The 17,748-nt window shown below is 41.4% G+C and overlaps 1 protein-coding gene and 1 pseudogene across 1 annotated transcript in view; both read left to right on the top strand.

Annotated features, from left to right (window-relative positions):
• Positions 1–1,482: 1,482 nt before the first annotated feature.
• SLC18A1 (solute carrier family 18 member A1) overlaps positions 1,483–17,748 on the top strand; it is a 78,801-nt gene continuing 62,535 nt past the window's right edge. Inside the window, exons 1-4 of the mRNA XM_077469796.1 lie at positions 1,483–1,739; positions 10,749–10,881; positions 11,073–11,409; positions 11,509–11,567. Coding sequence (XP_077325922.1) covers positions 10,770–10,881; positions 11,073–11,409; positions 11,509–11,567 — 508 coding nt within the window. The 5' untranslated portion in view covers positions 1,483–1,739; positions 10,749–10,769. The remainder of the gene's footprint in view (positions 1,740–10,748; positions 10,882–11,072; positions 11,410–11,508; positions 11,568–17,748) is intronic.
• On the top strand, positions 8,697–8,807 carry LOC143964593 (U2 spliceosomal RNA; annotated as a pseudogene).

Below are 17,748 nucleotides of genomic sequence, written 5' to 3'. Positions count from 1 at the left end.
GACCCGCAGCGTGGTGATCATGTGATCTCTATACAATCACAGGATCACAGTGTCAACAAAGCTGTTATGAATTAATTCACTCATAACAGCTATGTTTCCATAGGTTTGGTGTAGTAGGAGAATCCTGGGGCTTCAAAGTAGCGCCGCCATCGGCTCGTGCGGCTGTCAATCAAAATCAGTCAGCCAATCAGGGGGGGAGGGGATGGGACCAGGTCGGGGCTCCATGTCTGAAGGAATACACAGAGCTCTGACTTGGCTTGGGTGCCCCTGTAGCGAGCTGTTGGTGGATTGGTACACAAAGGAGGGAGGGGTTAGGAGCAGCAAAGAGGGACCCAAAAAGAGGATGATTCGGGCTGCTCTGTGCAAAACCAACTACACAGTGGAGGTAAGTATAACATGTTTGTTATTTAAAAAATAAATAAAAAATGAGCCTGTTATTTCAGAGGTGATGCTCCAGACTTTTATGGTCAAATTTGCCCAGACCCCCCCCCCCCCCCCCCCCCAGTATTCATCTCTAATCCTGTGTAAGTTCTGTATTGGCAAGCTAATGGTTAAAATTATGCTAACCGGCCAATTGATTTCCTCCTACCTCAGAGAATTTAAAGTTTGTTCCTTGCCCCTCCCTGTACACTTGAGAAAGGAGCGTGCATGCTCCGTGTGAGTCTCACGCATGCTCTGAAACGCGTTGTGTTTCTCCCATGTCACACGCTCACGGGCTTGCTAACAGAGCGGAATACCTCCATCTCCTCCAGCCACCGAGAGAATTAGCCAGCTTCCTCCAGAGACATTGCGGTTACCGCAGCTGGACAGTCCGCTGATACCGGACATGCCAGAGACGTTGGAGACCAAACTAGGAGATTTCACCTTCCATGAGCTTGTCATTCCTTACTTCTATGTAAGTGTTGGATAACATATTATTGTACACATTAAACCTTGCACTCAGAGGAGCTTGTTCTGCCTGCTTACTCAGTCGTCTGCCGCTGGTCCCTTGCCTGCTCTGCTACCATCTCTTGCTTTGGTGCCAAGCTGCATCAGCATCCTTTCCTGAGGATACTGAAGTGTCCCCCAGCTTCATCCATCTAAAGAGCGGACTTTAGTAGCCAGCTACTCTGGCACTTGTGCCACTCCGCGCCCTCACACTCTCTGTCTCCACCTTCAGGTGTGTTGGGAAGGAGGTGCAAGAGAGGTCTCCACAACATTCCAGTCGTCACCGGGTAGGTGATATTTAGTTTAGGTTGCACCCCTTGAAACCAACTTAGTTCTTCAACTAGGGTCTCCCAACAAAATACCCCAAAGATCTTTTGACAAGGCAGTATATTTAATATATTCATACAGATATATATTAGACTTCAGACATCTCCCATCTGTCCTTTTCTATATGGACATTTCCTGTCCTCTTCTGTCGCCCTCGGGCATTCAAAAAAAGGAAAGAGATGAGTTTGTCAGCTGCTTTAGGAAAGCACATAGAGGAAAGCAAATACAGTGAGTCACAGCCCTCTGTCTACCTCTCTCCTCACTCTGAACTGTGCAGAGATGGATGTGATAAAAGTTGACAGAAAACAGCCTGCATGGTGCCTTATTAACCCTGTCTTCCCATGACGCAGGCACCGAATGCAGGGCAAAACCTGGAAGCTTTTCACTGAGATGGATATTGGATAGTCCTTCTCATCTGGACTGACACAAGACACAGCCCAGAGTCTCTCTTGGTAAAGGACATTACTACAGGAAGAGCTCACAAGGTAAGACCATGTCCCTCTTCTTCTAATCTTAGCTGACACTCATTTTTAAATCAAGGGCACTATGTTGTTAAAAAAATGATTTCAAAGATTGTATTATTGCACAACACTGTCTCATTTGGCCATGGACCACCCAATGAGAAATTATGATGCGTATATGTATGTTGATAAAATACAGACTTTGGTTAATATTGTGTGAATGTCAATTGATGATAAAATAAGATAACAATGATGATAAGAATGAATGTACAATGCATGAAAATAATGTTATAGTACACTTTTTTCCATTTTAGCAATGACATGCCATTGACAGCTTCACAGAAGACATCATTATAGACATTTTTAGGTTTGTGAATATTGTGAACACTGAATGCTAAGACTCCTGGAGTACTATATGCTTTGCGTATAATACAGAAATACTTTGCACTCATACTTTAGCCTCCAAATGCAACTATTTAATTAACCCTAGCTTTATTGCATACCCCAAAAACAGTTCCATCCCCCCCCCCCCCCCCCCCCCGTAAAGCAGCAACTCAATTATAAAGTCTCACTACACCAGATATTTGCATGCTTATATTACCTGGTGTAATGTGAATTTATAGTAGAGCTGCTGCCTGCCAAAGAAAACAGAACTTTGCATGAGTATACATAGAATCCAATGCTATTTGAGTTCCTGCATCTGCAGGCTAGGATATTAGTGCAGTGTATTTTTATATTTAATTCTAAGTTTTGATAAGTTGGTTGTACGTCATTGCATTAATCACCAAAAAGTATGGATTCGGATACATGTATGTGTGTATATAGGTTCATGTCTATCTGTTTTATAAACGCTATGCTGTTCGATTATTTGATAAAACAATAATCAGAACTGCCCACTTGTTGAGATATTTTGAAATAATATGGAGAAACACTTTCCACCCTCTAATTGTCATTTAATGATTTGCCTCATTTCTTTTTCAAGCACCAATGACAGTGTTAAAGCAGTATTAAACCCAAAAAGCAGACATTCTCTATATTGCAGGTTACCAATTCTTAGATGCGATGGCTGCATTCATTTTCTTTATTAGGCTTTCTTTCTTCTATTTTCATTTGGTGATTCAGCCAGAAAGTCTGTTGTTTTTCAAAAGCACAACCTCTCCAGCAGAATTTATCAGTTTATATGGATAAGGCAAACCATTTAACACTGACAGGGGTGCATACAATGATCAGCTTTAATTTATTCACGTAAAACCTTTATCCTAATTATTAAAAAACCTACTAATTATAAAAAGTGAGGTGGAATTTGGCTTCAATTGGTTAGTGTATCTAAATCTGCTAGTTCACCCCCCCCCCCCCCCTCCCGACTGACAATGCTGCTGTGCAGCGGTGCCCCATATGCTCCCTTATCTAGACTGTGGGCTCTCTAATACAGGAGGGGTGTTACTGGCAAGATCGCCAGGTGAAAACAAAGAGGGAAAAAGATAAAGGAAAGAAAATGGATGCAGCCACTGCATCTAATGATTGGTAAGCTGAAATATAAGATATTATTAGTTTTGGCTTTAATACTACTTTAAGCGTTTTTTTGTATTTTAATAGATTTCATAGGGAAGGATGCTTCATTTTTGATGGTGGGATACAACAAAAATTTTAAATTGACAAACTAGGAGATGTCTGGTATCCTAATTCATTCAGGAGATCTGCATTGAAACTGTAAATTTCAAACAAACATGCATGTAAGAAAAATGAAAGTCTTATTGGTTCTTTATAATACCTCATATACTTACATTTTATTAAAATGTAGTATATATATATATATATATATATATATATATATATATATATATATATATATATATATATATATATATATATATATATATATATATATAGATAGATAGATAGATAGATATATATATATAAATATCTAGCTATCTATATATATATATATATATATATATATATATATATATATATATATATATATACATATATATATATATATATATATATATATATATATATATATATATATATATATATATATATATATATATATATAAAGTTAAATATGGTTAAAACAGATAAGGCTATAACTGGCAATGTTGTAATAATGTAACTGCAAAGAAGAAAGGAATCTTTAGTTAATTTCTACATTTGCTCATGGTATATAGTGCTTTGAAAAAGTATTCACACCCCTTGAAATTTTCCACATATTGTCATGTTACAACCAAAAACGTAAATGTATTTTATGTGACAGACCAACACAAAGTGGCACATAATTGTGAAGTGGAAGGAAAATGATAAATGATTTTTGAATTTTACAAATAAATATCTGAAAAATGTGGCGTGCATATTCAGCCCCCCTGAGCCCCCATAAGCTCTGTTAGATTGGATGGAGAGCGTCTGTGAACAGCAATTTTCAAGTCTTGCCACAGATTCTCAATTGGATTTAGGTCTGGACTTTGACTGGGTCATTCTAAAAAATGAATATGTTTTGATCTAAACCATTCCATTGTAGCTCTGGCTGTATGTTTAGGGTCATTGTCCTGCTGGAAGGTGAACCTCCGCCCCAGTCTCAAGTCTTTTGCAGACTAACAGATTTTCTTCTAAGGTTGCCCTGTATTTGGCTCCATTAACTCAGACCAGCTTCCCCACAACATGGTCCTGCCACCACCATGTTTCACAGTGGGGATGGTGTGTTCAGGGTGATGTACAGTGTTAGTTTTCCGTTACACATAGCGTTTTGCTTTTAGGCCAAAAAGTTCAATTTCGGTCTCATCTGACCAGAGCACCTTCTTCCACATGTTTGCTGTGTCCCCCCCCCCCCCCCCTTATGGCTTCTCGCAAACTGCAAACAAGACTTTTTATGGCTTTTATCTTTCAACAATGGCTTTCTTCTTGCCACTCTTCTATAAAGGCCAGATTTGTGGAGTGAGTGACTAATGCCACGTACACACGACCGGACTTCCGGCAGACTAGGTCCGACGGGATAAGTCCGTCGGACATTCCAATTGTGTGTGGGATAATCCGACGGACCTAGAAATAGATCATGTTTCAAATCTGTCCGACAGACTCAATTACTATTGGGAAAACCGTTTGTCAGTATGCTGGTCCGAAGGACCAAATACGAAGCAAGGGCAGCTATTGGCTACTGGCTATTGAACTTCCTTTTTGAGTCCCGTCTTACGTCATCACGTTCAAAACGAATGGACTTTCGAACTGACTTAGTCCATTCATTCGGAAGTCCGGCGGAACTCCGTTGAAAGTCTGTCGGGAAGACCGTAGGAACTAGTCCGCCGGAAAGTCCGGTTGTGTGTACGTGGCATAATAGTGGTCCTTTGGACAGATTCTCCCACCTGAGCTGTGGATCTCTGCAGCTCCTTCAGAGTTACCATGAGCCTCTTGGCTGCTTCTCTGATTAATGCTCTCCTTGTCGGGCCTGTTAGTTTAGGTGGACAGCCATGTCTTTGTAGGTTTGCAGTTGTGCAATACTAGTTTTTCCAGTGCTCAATGAGATGTTCAAAGATTGGGATATTTTTTTTTATAACCTAACCCTGCTTTAAACTTCACCACAATTTTGTCCCTGACCTGTCTGGTGTGTTCCTTGTACTGCTGTTTGTTTACTAAGGTTCTCTAAAAAAGCTCTGAGGGCTTCACAGAACAGCTGTATTTATACTGAGATTAAATTACACACAGGTGGACTCTATTTACTGATTGAGTGACGTCTAAAGGCAAATGGTTCCAATAGATTTTAGTTAGGAGTATCAATATAAAGGGAGCTGAATATAAATGCACGTCACACTTTTCAGATATTTATTAGTAAAAAAAAATTGAAAACCATTTATCAATGTCCTTCCACTTTTATGTGGCACTTTGTGTTGGTCTATCACATAAAATCCCAATAAAACACATTTCCGTTTTTGGTTGTAACATGACATAATGTGGAAAATTTCAAGTGGTATGAATACTTTTCAAGGCACTGCAAATAGAATGAATAGATCTTGCAGGGCTTTTTTTCTGATCTGCATACAAGCAGAATTGTAGATTGTATAGATAATGTTCAATATACAGTACAGTATATGCTTCTTGTCTCATTTAGAATTGCTGCCTTATCTATTCCTATAGCTATGATTTATTACTAAATTAGTGTACACAATTTTATTGCCCAGGATCCTGTGCAAAAAAAATCTTGCTGGATGGACTGTTAGCTCTTTAGTGTAGTGACTATTGAATGCCTACAACATACTGTATAATGAATGTAAATGCAAACTTAGCCCTCATTCACACTGAGCACGGTTTTGAAATTCATCTGAACTTGCACGATTTCAAAGCCGCATTTCAGTCCATCATCGGGGGGTGACTTGAAAGACATCTGTCCGGGTTCATGCATAGATGTCTATTGAAATCGCCCCAGAGGTCACCAAAAGTAGTGCAGGAACTACTTTTGAAAATCGGTGTGGTGCCGTAAAGTTGGCGTTGCACCGATTGGAACGCTCCTCTTGCCGGCATATATATATCAAATCACGGCGATGTGAACGGGGGCTAATCTTTATTTAATCAAAACAATTTTAAATGAGGAGAAATCTACTGGTCTTGATGCATTAAACAAAAACAGTGGAAGGGCCATACATGCACAATCAGGTCTGAAAGAGCATTCTTAGCAATGATTGTACACATATGCAGGTTTGAATTATGGTGAAGTTGCATATTTTTACTTCAGGAAATTGGGGGGAGAGGTTACACCGCCTTCCGAAAAAACAATAAGGGTCAGTTAGAAAAATCAATATCCCATTTATGCATGTTGTCTTTGACCATCTCTTTTCATGTTGGTTGGTGGTATGAAGGCAACGGGCTTTATTTGTATTTACAGGTCCTTGTGTTATAAAGATCTATAGATCTGGTATTTTTCTGTGCTGGTATTTAGCAACTGTCTAGAGCATCTAAACTGTATGTCCAGCATTTAGGTCCCTGATGCCCAACCTGTCGCCCGCTGGTACTTGTTGTGTGGCCCTTGGACCCTAGCAGTTTCCAGTGGAGTGGGAGCATTGGTTTGTAAAGGTATAATAACATTGACCTCTACTAGCCTCTACTACCCCCAGTCTTTCACTGTCTTCTGCAGCCTCCAGCCAAACCTCAAGTATGTCGGCAGCCTCTGACCACTATTTCCCCTCGTATGTCTGCCCTCATCATTACATATATTTTGATATGGGGGATGATAGCTCTTGTGGTTGATGGCATTATTACAGTCCATGACAGAGAGAGACTACAGTTAAAGACCTGGTAACCCACTTTTAATTTAAGGGATCCCGAAAAGACAGTCCTTACAACAACAAATTCATCACACAGGTGTTTCACCTTCACACCAAATAAAAAATGCCAAACTACCTGTCTCTTATGCTCACTCAACTTTAATTGCAGTACCTTGCTGCAGGTGCCCACTCTTAGCCCCTAGGTAGAGGTTCTTCTGACACCCCAGGTGCTCTCACTCCTCTGAGACTCACAGATTATTTTGGCTTCCTTGGACTCTTCCTCAGCTGCCTCAATAATCTCCCAGACTCTCACAATCTCACAATCTCTCTGACTATCAGCTGGCCCAACTTCATCCAATGGCCTGAAACCCAGAGGTGTAACTAGAATTTTCAGGGCCAAGAAACCACGAAGAGCCCCCACCAGGGGCGTTGCTAGGTCTACAGAAGACTGGGGCTGGAGCCCATAGCAGCGAAGTAAAAAAAGCAATACGCTTGGGCGGGCATATATATATATGTATATATATATATATATATAAAATATCATTACATATCTGAGTGCAGATCAGGGTCCTCAGAGCCCCCCTTGCATCAGGGTCCCCAGAGCCCCCTTCATTACATCAGGATCCCCAGAGAGTCCCCCCTCTTACACCAGGGTCTCCAGAGAGTCCCCCCTCTTACATTCGGGTCCCCAGAGAGTCCACCCCTCATTACATCAGGGTCCCCAGAGTCCCTTCATTACATCAGGGTCCCCAGAGAGCCTCCCCCTTACATCGGGGTCCCCAGAGAGCCCCTCCTCTTACATCAGGGTCCCAGTGTACCTGGCTGGTTTCTTCTGTCTGTGCACCTCCAACCCCCAGCACATCTCTGTACCACCTGGGGGGATGTGAAAGGGGGTGATCTCCCTGGGGCTAATAGTTCTCTTCCCGAGTGTATACAGTGGAGAGGGGAGGGGCCTCTGACCCAGGCATGCATTAGCAATAGTGTACAGGCCAAGCGACTCACTTGTACACTGAAGAGTGAAACCGATACATGCCTGGGCCAGAAACCCCTCCCCTCTCTGCTGTATACACTGCACTCGGAAAGAGAACTACTGGCCCAAAGGAGATCCCGAGGCCACCATAGAGCTGCCGATCACCCCCTCCCACCTCCCCCCACTACGTACTAAACTGACAGCCAAAGGTGCAGGGGGAGATGCCGGGTCTTGGGGGCCCCCACAGCAGCAGAACACCAGGGCCCAGTCACAAGTTTGACTGCTGCGACCCTGGTAGTTTTGCCACTACTGGAATCTCTCCCACATGGAGTGCTGTCTCGAGGATATTGCCTTGGTCTCCAGACAGGAAAATACCTCCTCCCTGGCTGCAACAACTGCACCTCCAGCTCCACCTGCTACTGCCCTGAGATATGTATGCACTATTCTGCCATATAATGACCCTGCACACCTGTGCACTCACACAGGCTGCAAGAGTCAAGCAAAGCTTAGACACCGGATTGAAGGTTCTGTCCAGCTTAATACTTTTTGGAACCTTCAAGCTCCCAGCCCCAAGCCAGAACTACCAAATCTGGAGAAAGCATAGAACACTGCTTTCTCAGTTCACAATCAACCTGCTAGAGCTTCTCAAATGGCAGCTTTGAGAATCTGGTGTCACTTTTATGCCCATTTACATAGTGGCAGGGTTTCATACTGTCACAACACATATAGCCTGGGCATTTTTTCAGTTGGAACTGGGTGGAACTCGCTTCTCTGCCTTTTGGCTTAGATCAAGTGTAGTATCTGTTCTTATCAGTCCCCAGAGGAGGCGCTGACGACACTCCCGAGTGTGGAGAGAACTGATGCAAATCCAATGGTGTCATTGGACCTGGAAGGGCGGTGTCGGTAGGGGTCAGCATCTGGGCATCCATGCTGGTGCCAGTGGGGCCTGAGTCTGAGCCGTTCGGAAGGGTGCTCCTGGTAAGGATGGGTGCTGCATGTGGACTGAACCCAGAGGGTTGGGTCTCTGGCCTTCTGGCCTAGATTGGGGTAGCTCTAGCTCCAGACAGTATTTCAAGAGAGAACCCCGGGTCCTCCTCTGTATACAGGGTAGGAACGGTTAGTATCTCTGAATGTAATTAGGTAGGAGTGATGGGAGCAGGGTGAGCTTGTGGATGGGCAGGCTCTCCCCGGGCTTCCTGAGCTCCATGCCTTCCTGACTGGAGTGGGGGCTGCTGTGGTCTGGGCTGTTGGTCAGGGCGGTCTTGAAAGCCTATGGAGTATGTGGAGTGGCAGTCCAGGGGTGCCTAAAAATCACTCTGAGCGAGGGTCACTTTGATTTTGGGCACCAAGGTCACTGCACCATAGCTCGCTTTTTTAGCACCTGCCTCTTGGGCCGGGCATTTTGGCTAGGACTAGAGGAATTTTTTATTCCTGGCTAGAGGGCCTGGTCATTGTGTTACACAATGGCCACCTTTTTCACTCTCCTCTCCATTTATTCCTCCCCCACTTTATTTAATTTATTACCTTTATTTGTGTGTCATGTTTTTTGTGTTGTGCACTGCACGTGTGATTAGTAGGGTCACAGGTCCTCGGGCCTGTCCTGAACATCTGGGAAGGGGGTGGACATAGCCTTCTGGCTCGCCCTCTCTCTTCTTGGGGTCTCCCATCGGGGGAGCCCCACCTAGTACTTGGGTGGGTCTGTTTCGGTAGATCTTCCAAAGGACGGGGTCTGTCTGGTCTCGGACAGACAGACCATGTTTTAAGTACCCTTGTCCCTGTCAGGAGCCTAATGCCCTGAGGGATTCAGGGCAAGGCCCTCTGATTTCAGAGGGCTTGTGCACCCGTTGCACTTTTTTGTGTTCACTTCCTATGTGTGTGCACATTTTATTGGCACCGGGTGAAGTTTTTGAGTGTGTTTTGCACGGCACAGGCTTTCAAAAAAAGACCTATCTCACCTGCTGGAGCTGTTTACTTGATAAGCTTGATTTTATTCCAGTTTTGTGAGTATAACACTGTTGTGTGTTTTTAATAAATGGTTTTGGTGGTAATTCACTAGGCCTTTTTAACCCTCTTGTGTATGTTTTTACATGTGAGTAGGAATTAAGACATATATAAGCTGCTACAAAGATTTATACCAGTTTATACTTTTATATCTGTTTTATATCTGTTAATGCAGAATTCATACAGAGCCCTATGGAGGGATGGGCAGTGAGGGGGAGGAGTCACTGCTTTGGCAGATTAATCTATGTGTAAACGTCAGCTTGGACTATTGAGCACTTTAAACCAGCTTTTTACAACAGGCAGTAAATAAAAGCTTCAAAATACAGCTCCATCTGCTGGTTGTATATGAAACTATCAAATTTTAATTTGCAATTTTGTTTTATCCACCTTATTAAAAATATCTTATTTTAAACGTTATTAGTCCAGACTATAATAAACAAAGAAAATATGCACAAAATGACTTTTTATTCCCTTTAAAAAAATGCTTAATGCAGTATTTTTGGAATATAATTGCTTTATCCTATAGCAGTGATGGCGATCCTTAGCACCCCAGATGTTTTGGAACTACATTCCCCATGATTTTCATGCGCTCTGCAGTGTAGTTGAGCATCATGAAAAATGTAGTTCCAAAACATCTGGGATTCCAAGGTTTGCCATCACTGTCCTGTAGTAATCTCCATGCATTTCTATGCTGTAATGGTGCCAATCAGCTTTTCTGTTAATAACGGGATCTGCGCCACATTGCCATTTGACATCATCCTTTGTAAGACCTAATTTTTAAAAACGTAATTGTTTTTTTTTTCCTTTTTTCAGGGTGTTTTCCGTCTTGCCAAGATGAAGTGTAATCTTTGCAATTGGTTAAAAGAGAAGAGAGGGTCCCGGGAGGTGGTCCTTGTGGTGGTGTCTGTGGGTCTACTACTGGACAATATGCTGTTCACAGTTGTAGGTATGTTTGGAGATCCAGCTGACCCTCTGAAAAATAATTTGGAATTAGACATTGCATTTGCAATTTCCCTTGTTATAAATAAAGGCGACCTTTTTTAAACAAAATTACAGTGAGTTCTGCTGGTTCAAAACAATAAATAAAGTATGAGTATTTTTTTTTTATCTACTCATCTGTAACATTTCTTTCTTTAGTGCCCATCATCCCAAGCTTTTTGTATGAAAAAGAACACGTGAATGGAAATACATCTATAGTCCAGGTGACTTCTTCTCAATCTGTCACCAATTCTTCATTTCAATACATTTACTCTTTATTTGACAATTCTTCCATATCCAGTGGAGGTCCAGATCATCATGGTAATCCTCAAACTCAAGGGACCAATGACAAGATCCAAGGACCTCCAAAGAATGAGACTTGTACCAGGGAAAAGAGTGTATTACAGGATGAGAATGTACAAGTTGGTTTACTGTTTGCCTCCAAAGCAATATTACAGCTCCTGGTGAACCCTTTAGTAGGGCTGATAACCAACAGGTATGGCTGTATGTGGTCAGTCTAACGCAAGAAGGCCTGTTTGTGACTAGACAAATGTTTGCTTCACTTTAATATTTAATTATTTTTTGTTGTTCATAGGGTAGGATATGATACGCCTTTATTCTGTGGATTTGTCATCCTGTTCCTGTCTACTCTCAGTGAGTAAATTACATGACTTACAAGTGCATATAGAAAAAGTCTCAAGTGGCTCATTATCTTATAAGTAGTGAAGGGTTGCTGGTGGTACACGTATAGTATGGGGTTTTTTTTTTTTGTTTTTTTGCTAGAAGTGAAAACCCAAAAATGTGACAGAAGATAAAATAATAGAAACAGCTGCCTGTGCAAAGGCAGGTACTGTGAAAGTGTTATTGATAGTTGTCCCCTGCGCTACTATGTGTTGAATAAGCAAAAATAAAAGTAGAAACAACTATAAATAGTCAATGAATGAAAAGGTGACTAAATAGTGCAATACCTAATGTGTTCACAGATACATGTGCAATAAAAAAGGGAATGTAATGCCGCGTACACACGACCAGACTTTTCAACATCAAAGGTCCGACGGAACAATTCCAGCAGACCATTCGATCGTGTGTGGGCTGCAGCAGCTGCAACAAGACTTGTTGTTGGAAATTCCGATCGTGTGTACACAATTCCAAATCACAAAAGTCCACACATGCTCGGAATCAAGCAGAAGAGCCGCACTGGCTATTGAACTTCATTTTTCTCGGCTCGTCTTATGTGTTGTATGTCACTGCGTTCTTGACATTTAGAATTTCCGACACATTTTTGTGTGACTGTGTGTATGCAAGACAAGTTTGAGTCAACATCCGTTGTAGTTTGATTGTGGGAAATTCTGATCGTCTGTACGCAGCATAAGAGTTGCAATTTGTGTGCATTTAGGCAGGCCCTTGCACTACATGGTTTTGGTAAATCTGACAAATAAGACAAAAATTTGGATAAAATCTAATAGTGTGTATGGGGTCTAAAGGCCTGTACACATGATATGAAAATCAGATGGAAAAATGTGTACATTGAGCTGTCTGACAATTTTCAGATCATTAGTACGGTGCTTTCGACAGCCCTTTCCTCAAACAAAAGCTGGATGTGCAAACTGTAAAAAAAGTTATACTTTTTTTACTCAATGTCCCATTTTCATTTCATTAGTACGGTTTTTGTCTGAAAAAAATCATAAGAGCAAGACTAGGTATGCTCAGAAATGAAAGAATACATACAAAACTATTCAACACATTACGTCACTACTGACGTTGTATTCTGTCGTCCGAAAATTTTCGTATTGTGAGTAACCTCTTCACTTTCGACATGAGACTAGCATGCTACAAAAAACGGATAGTCGATCGTCCGGAACAAATGGCACATAATTGTGAAGTGGAAGGAAAAGGATAAATGTTTTTCAAAATGTTTTACAAATTCATTTTCAAGTCATGCCACAGATTCTCAATTGGATTTAGGTCTGGACTTTGACTGGGCCTTTCTAACACATGACTATGCTTTGGTCTAAACCATTCCATTGTAGCTCTGTCTGTATGTTTAGGGTCGTTGTCCTGCTGGAAGGTGAACCTCTGCCCCCAGTCTCAATTATTTTTCAGACTCTAATGCCGCATACACACGACCGGACTATATGGACAATACGATCGTGTGTGGGCTTCATCAGACCTTTGTTGTCTAAAAATCAAACGGACTTTAGATTTAAAACATGTTTCAAATCTTTCTGACACACTTGGGTCCCGCCGAAAAATCCGTTTGTCTGTATGCTAGTCCGGCGGATAAAAACCGACGCTAGGGCAGCTATTGGCTACTGGCTATGAACTTCCTTATTCTAGTCCGCTCGTACGTCATCACGTTCGATTCCGTCTGACTTTGGTGTGCTTGTGTGTGACCAAGTCCGTTCGTTCCAAAAGTCAGTCGGAACTCTGCCGAAAGTTGTAGTCCGTTGAAAAGTCCGGTCGTGTGTACGCGGCATAATGCCGCGTACACACGGTTGGCATTCATTGGGAGATTTTTGCCAGAAATTCTGACTGTGTAGGCTCCTCGGACATTTTCCATCGGAATTTCCGAAACACAAAATTTGAGATCTGGATCTCTAATTTCCAGACAACAAAATCCGTTGTCAGAAATTCTGATCGTGTGTACACAATTCCGACGCATAAAGTTCTACTCATGCTTGGAATCAAGCAGAAGAGCCGCACTGGCTATTGAACTTCAATTTTCTCGGCTTGTCGTATTTCATCGCGTTCTTGAAGTTCGGAATGCCATGTTTCATGGTGGGGAGGGTGTGTTCAGGATGATGTGCAGTGTTAGTTTTTCTCCACACATAGCCTTTTGCTTTTAGGCCAAAAAGTTCCATTTTGGTCTCATCTGACCAGAGAACTTTCTTCTGCATGTTTGCTGTGTCCACACAAGGCTTCTCACAAACTGCAAATGGGACTTCTTAAGGCTTTTTTTCAACAATGACTTTCTTCTTGCCACTCTTTCATAAAGGCCAGATTTGTGGAGTGCACGACTAGAAGTTGTCCTGTGGACAGATTCTCCCACCTGAGCTGTGGATCTCTGCAGCTCCTCCAGAGTTATCATGAGCCTCTTGGCTGCTTCTCTGAATAATGCTCTCCTTGCCTGTCCTATCAGTTTAGGTGGACGGGCATGTCTTGGTAGGTTTGCAGTTGTGCCATACTCTTTCTATTTTCGAATGATGTATTGAACAGGGCTCTGTGAGATGTTCAAAGCTTGGGATATTTTTTTATAACCTAACCCTGCTTTAAACTTCACCACAACTTTATCCCTGACCTGTCTGGTGTGTTCCTTGGCCTTCATGGTGCTGTTTGTTCACTAAGGTTCTCTAACAAACCTCTGAGGGCTTCACAGAACAGCTGTATTTATACTGAAATTAAATTACACACAGGTGGACTCTATTTACTAATTCAGTGACTTCTGAAGGTAATTAGTTCCACTAGGTTTTAGCTAGGGATATCAGAGTAAAGGGGGCTGAATACAAATGCACACCACACTTTTCGGATATTTATTTGTAAAAAAAATGTGAAAATCATTTATCATTGTACTTCCATTTTACAATTACCGTATATGCCACTTTGTGTTGGTCTATCACATAAAATCCGAATAAACATTTACATTTTGCTTGTAACATGGCACAATGTGGAAAATTTCAAGGGGTGTGAATACTTTTTCAAGGCACTGTATGTCCCTATATTGAAAGTCCTGGCAATTTGATGGTTGTTTAGTAAGGCAAAGGAAAGAGCAGACACCTTGTGGTAGCTAGATCAAGTCATACTGAACATTACAGTGAAAATGCCTCTGCATATACATAGATCATATCCTAAAGGAGTACCAAAGATGTGACATCATAACTAATTAGATTTGTGCATATGTTACTGTACATTTACAAAGATTTTTGGTAACTTTCAGGTAAATTTTACATTTAAATTAATCATTTTGATACAAGCCCCATCCCTGGTGCTTTCACCTATTACATTTATGGCATAATCAAGCTTTGGCATATTTACCTATAACTAGTGATGACTGAACGGATGCCTACAAATACTGTTCCATGCCAGATCATGCCCATCCACTGACCATGCTTGTTGGGGTTAAATGGTTCATATACCTAAAACTGACATTTCAGTTATGGGTAGATGGTCTTGAACTGACCCAGCCTCTACATGCCAACTTAAAACAGAACTGAACTGTATCTGAGCACCACAAAGTGGAAACACTGTATTATGCATTTTTAATATTCAAAGCAAACTCACCCATCCATCCTTATGCTTTATTTTGTTGCAAAATCACTTTGAAAAACACCCTCCCAGCATTTGTAGCCTTAAACCCCAGTTGTTTGATACTCTTTAACCACTGGCAGACCAGCCATCGTCCTTATACTGTGACAGGTTGGCACGGCTGCGCAAATCGCCATAGGTGCATTTTGGGCGCTTTAAGAGCCAGCCCACCCGCAATCGCTCCACAGAGAGCCAGAATGTAAATACACAGATCCCCGTTCTAACATGGGAGCAAAGAGAGATCTGCTGTTCCCAGTGATCAGGAACAGCGATCTCTCTCCTCCTCCAGTCAGTACACTGCCCCCACAGTTAGAAACGCCTCTCTAGGGAACACTTTACCCCTTGATCGCCCCCTAATGTAAACCCCTTCCCTGCCAGTGCCATTTATACAGTAATCAGCGGCTATTTTTAGCTTTGATCGCTGTATATATATCACTGGTCCCAAAAAAGTTTCAAAAATGTCCGATCTTTCCCACTGATCACTGCCATTACTAGTAAAAAATAAATAAATAATAGAAATGCCATAAATCGATTTTGCCCTATTTTGTAGATGCTATTTTGTAGCCCTATTTTGTAGAGGCTATAACATTTGCGCAAACCAATCAATATACGATTATTGCAAATTTTTTAACAAATATATGTAGAATACATATTGGCCTAAACTGATGAAAAAAAATATTTATTTTGGGGTATTTATTATACCAAAAAGTAAAAAATATTTGGTTTTATTTTAAAATTGACGCTCTTTTTTTGTTTATAGCGCAAAAAAATAAAAACCACAGAGGTGATCAAATATCACCAAGCTCTATTTGTGGGAAAAAAAGGACATAAATGTTGTTTGGGTACAACGTCGCGCGACGTTAAAGTGATGCAGTGCCGTATTGCAAAAAATGGCTTGGTCATTAAGGGGGCAAATCCTTTCCGGTCCTTAAGTGGTTAATTACTGTTGATGCTTTTAATTATAGTTAATGTTATTTCATCATTATGTATGTTTCATTTGGTGAAGGAATTATGCACTTCTGAAATGTTTGCCATTATTTCCTGTGTAAACCTCTGGTTGCTGGAGGTAGTAATGGGACTTTGTCCCCGCATTACCTGTGTAGAATGGATTTTACAGAATGTTACACCCCATCACATGTACTCCCAATGGAGGCTAATAGCGGCCATGCCAACACACATTTTTATAGCTGTACTCTACTGTTGTCACTATCAGCAAGCTAATCCAGAGCAATGCTTCAGCAAGTGCATGTAGACTGACAGTGGCTGAAAGAGGCTGGAGGAGATCAGCAGAAAGGATGAAAAAATTGAAAACCGAAAAAAAAAATCTTTCATGCTGCACAATGTTTTCACAAACTAAATGTCAATTAGTTTTGGTTTGGATTTATGTTAAAATTCAGATTTTGTCTACTAGATTTTGGTTCTAGACACATTAGGCACTACTGATTAGGGTGATTAATTAAAAAACTTGGATTAATAAACATATTGTTTTTTTTCTTCTATAAAATTTAACTTAATCCAATTCTAAAAGTAATGCTAAAAATATAACTTCAATATTTGATCAGACATCTGAAAAAAGATCAGGATGACTGTGGCTGCAGCAATGCTCAGAGCTCATGACTGTTTGATCCGTCACTGTTGGATTAAATGAAAAACATGACAGCATCCCAGAGCCTATTAACAAAATGCTAATCAAAAAACTGTTTGGATTGTCAATCGTGTTGGTATTGTTGATCTTCGTATTTTGGAACCAGACGGGGTCAACAGTCTACAGTAGATATACCCAATAATTCACAATTGGTGAGGATTATAACTATGTCTGACAGGGCCTCATCACAGCTACGAAGGGGCAGTTATTATGTTTTATCACTAGAGATATTGGGGGTTATTTACGAAAGGCAAATCCACTTTGCACTACAAGTGCACTTGGAAGTGCAGTTTCTGTAAATCTAAGCCCTTGTACACACGGTCGGACATTCTGACAACCAAATCCGTTGGATTTTGTCCGACGGATTTTGTCCGAAACTGTTGCATACACACGGACGGACAAAGTTGTCGGAAAATCCGATTGTACGTAACGTGATGACGTTATTTCGTTACGATGGGACTACGTTCAGGCTAGTAGCCAATAGCTTTGGTCTAGGAATTTGATCTGAGCATGCGTGGTACTTTGTCCGTCGGAGTAGGCTGCACATGATCAGAGTATGTCTGATCGGAGCAGTTTGTCGGAAAATATTTCCAGCAAGTTGGAAAATTTGGTCCGACGGATATTCAGACGGAAACAGTCCGATGCATACCACACACAGTCGGAATATCTGACAAAACGGTCCGATAGGACATATTCCGACGGAATCTCCGACCGTGTGTACAAGGGCTAAGGGGTACATCTGAAATAATGGGGAAGCTCTGCTGATTTTATCATCCAATCATGTGCAAGCTAAAATGCTGTTTTATATTTTCCTTGCATGTCCCCCTAGGATCTACAGCGACTTTACTTCCAAGTGCACTTGTAGTGCAAAGTGGATTTGCCTTTAGT

Source organism: Lithobates pipiens, unplaced genomic scaffold (genome assembly GCF_037356315.1).
Source record: "Lithobates pipiens isolate NorthernLeopardFrog02 unplaced genomic scaffold, aLitPip1_a1.2 Scaffold_8, whole genome shotgun sequence".
Classification (NCBI taxonomy): Eukaryota; Metazoa; Chordata; class Amphibia; order Anura; family Ranidae; genus Lithobates; species Lithobates pipiens.
The sequence above is the reverse complement of the archived record's forward strand: the minus strand, read 5'-3'. Positions and strand labels throughout refer to the sequence as shown.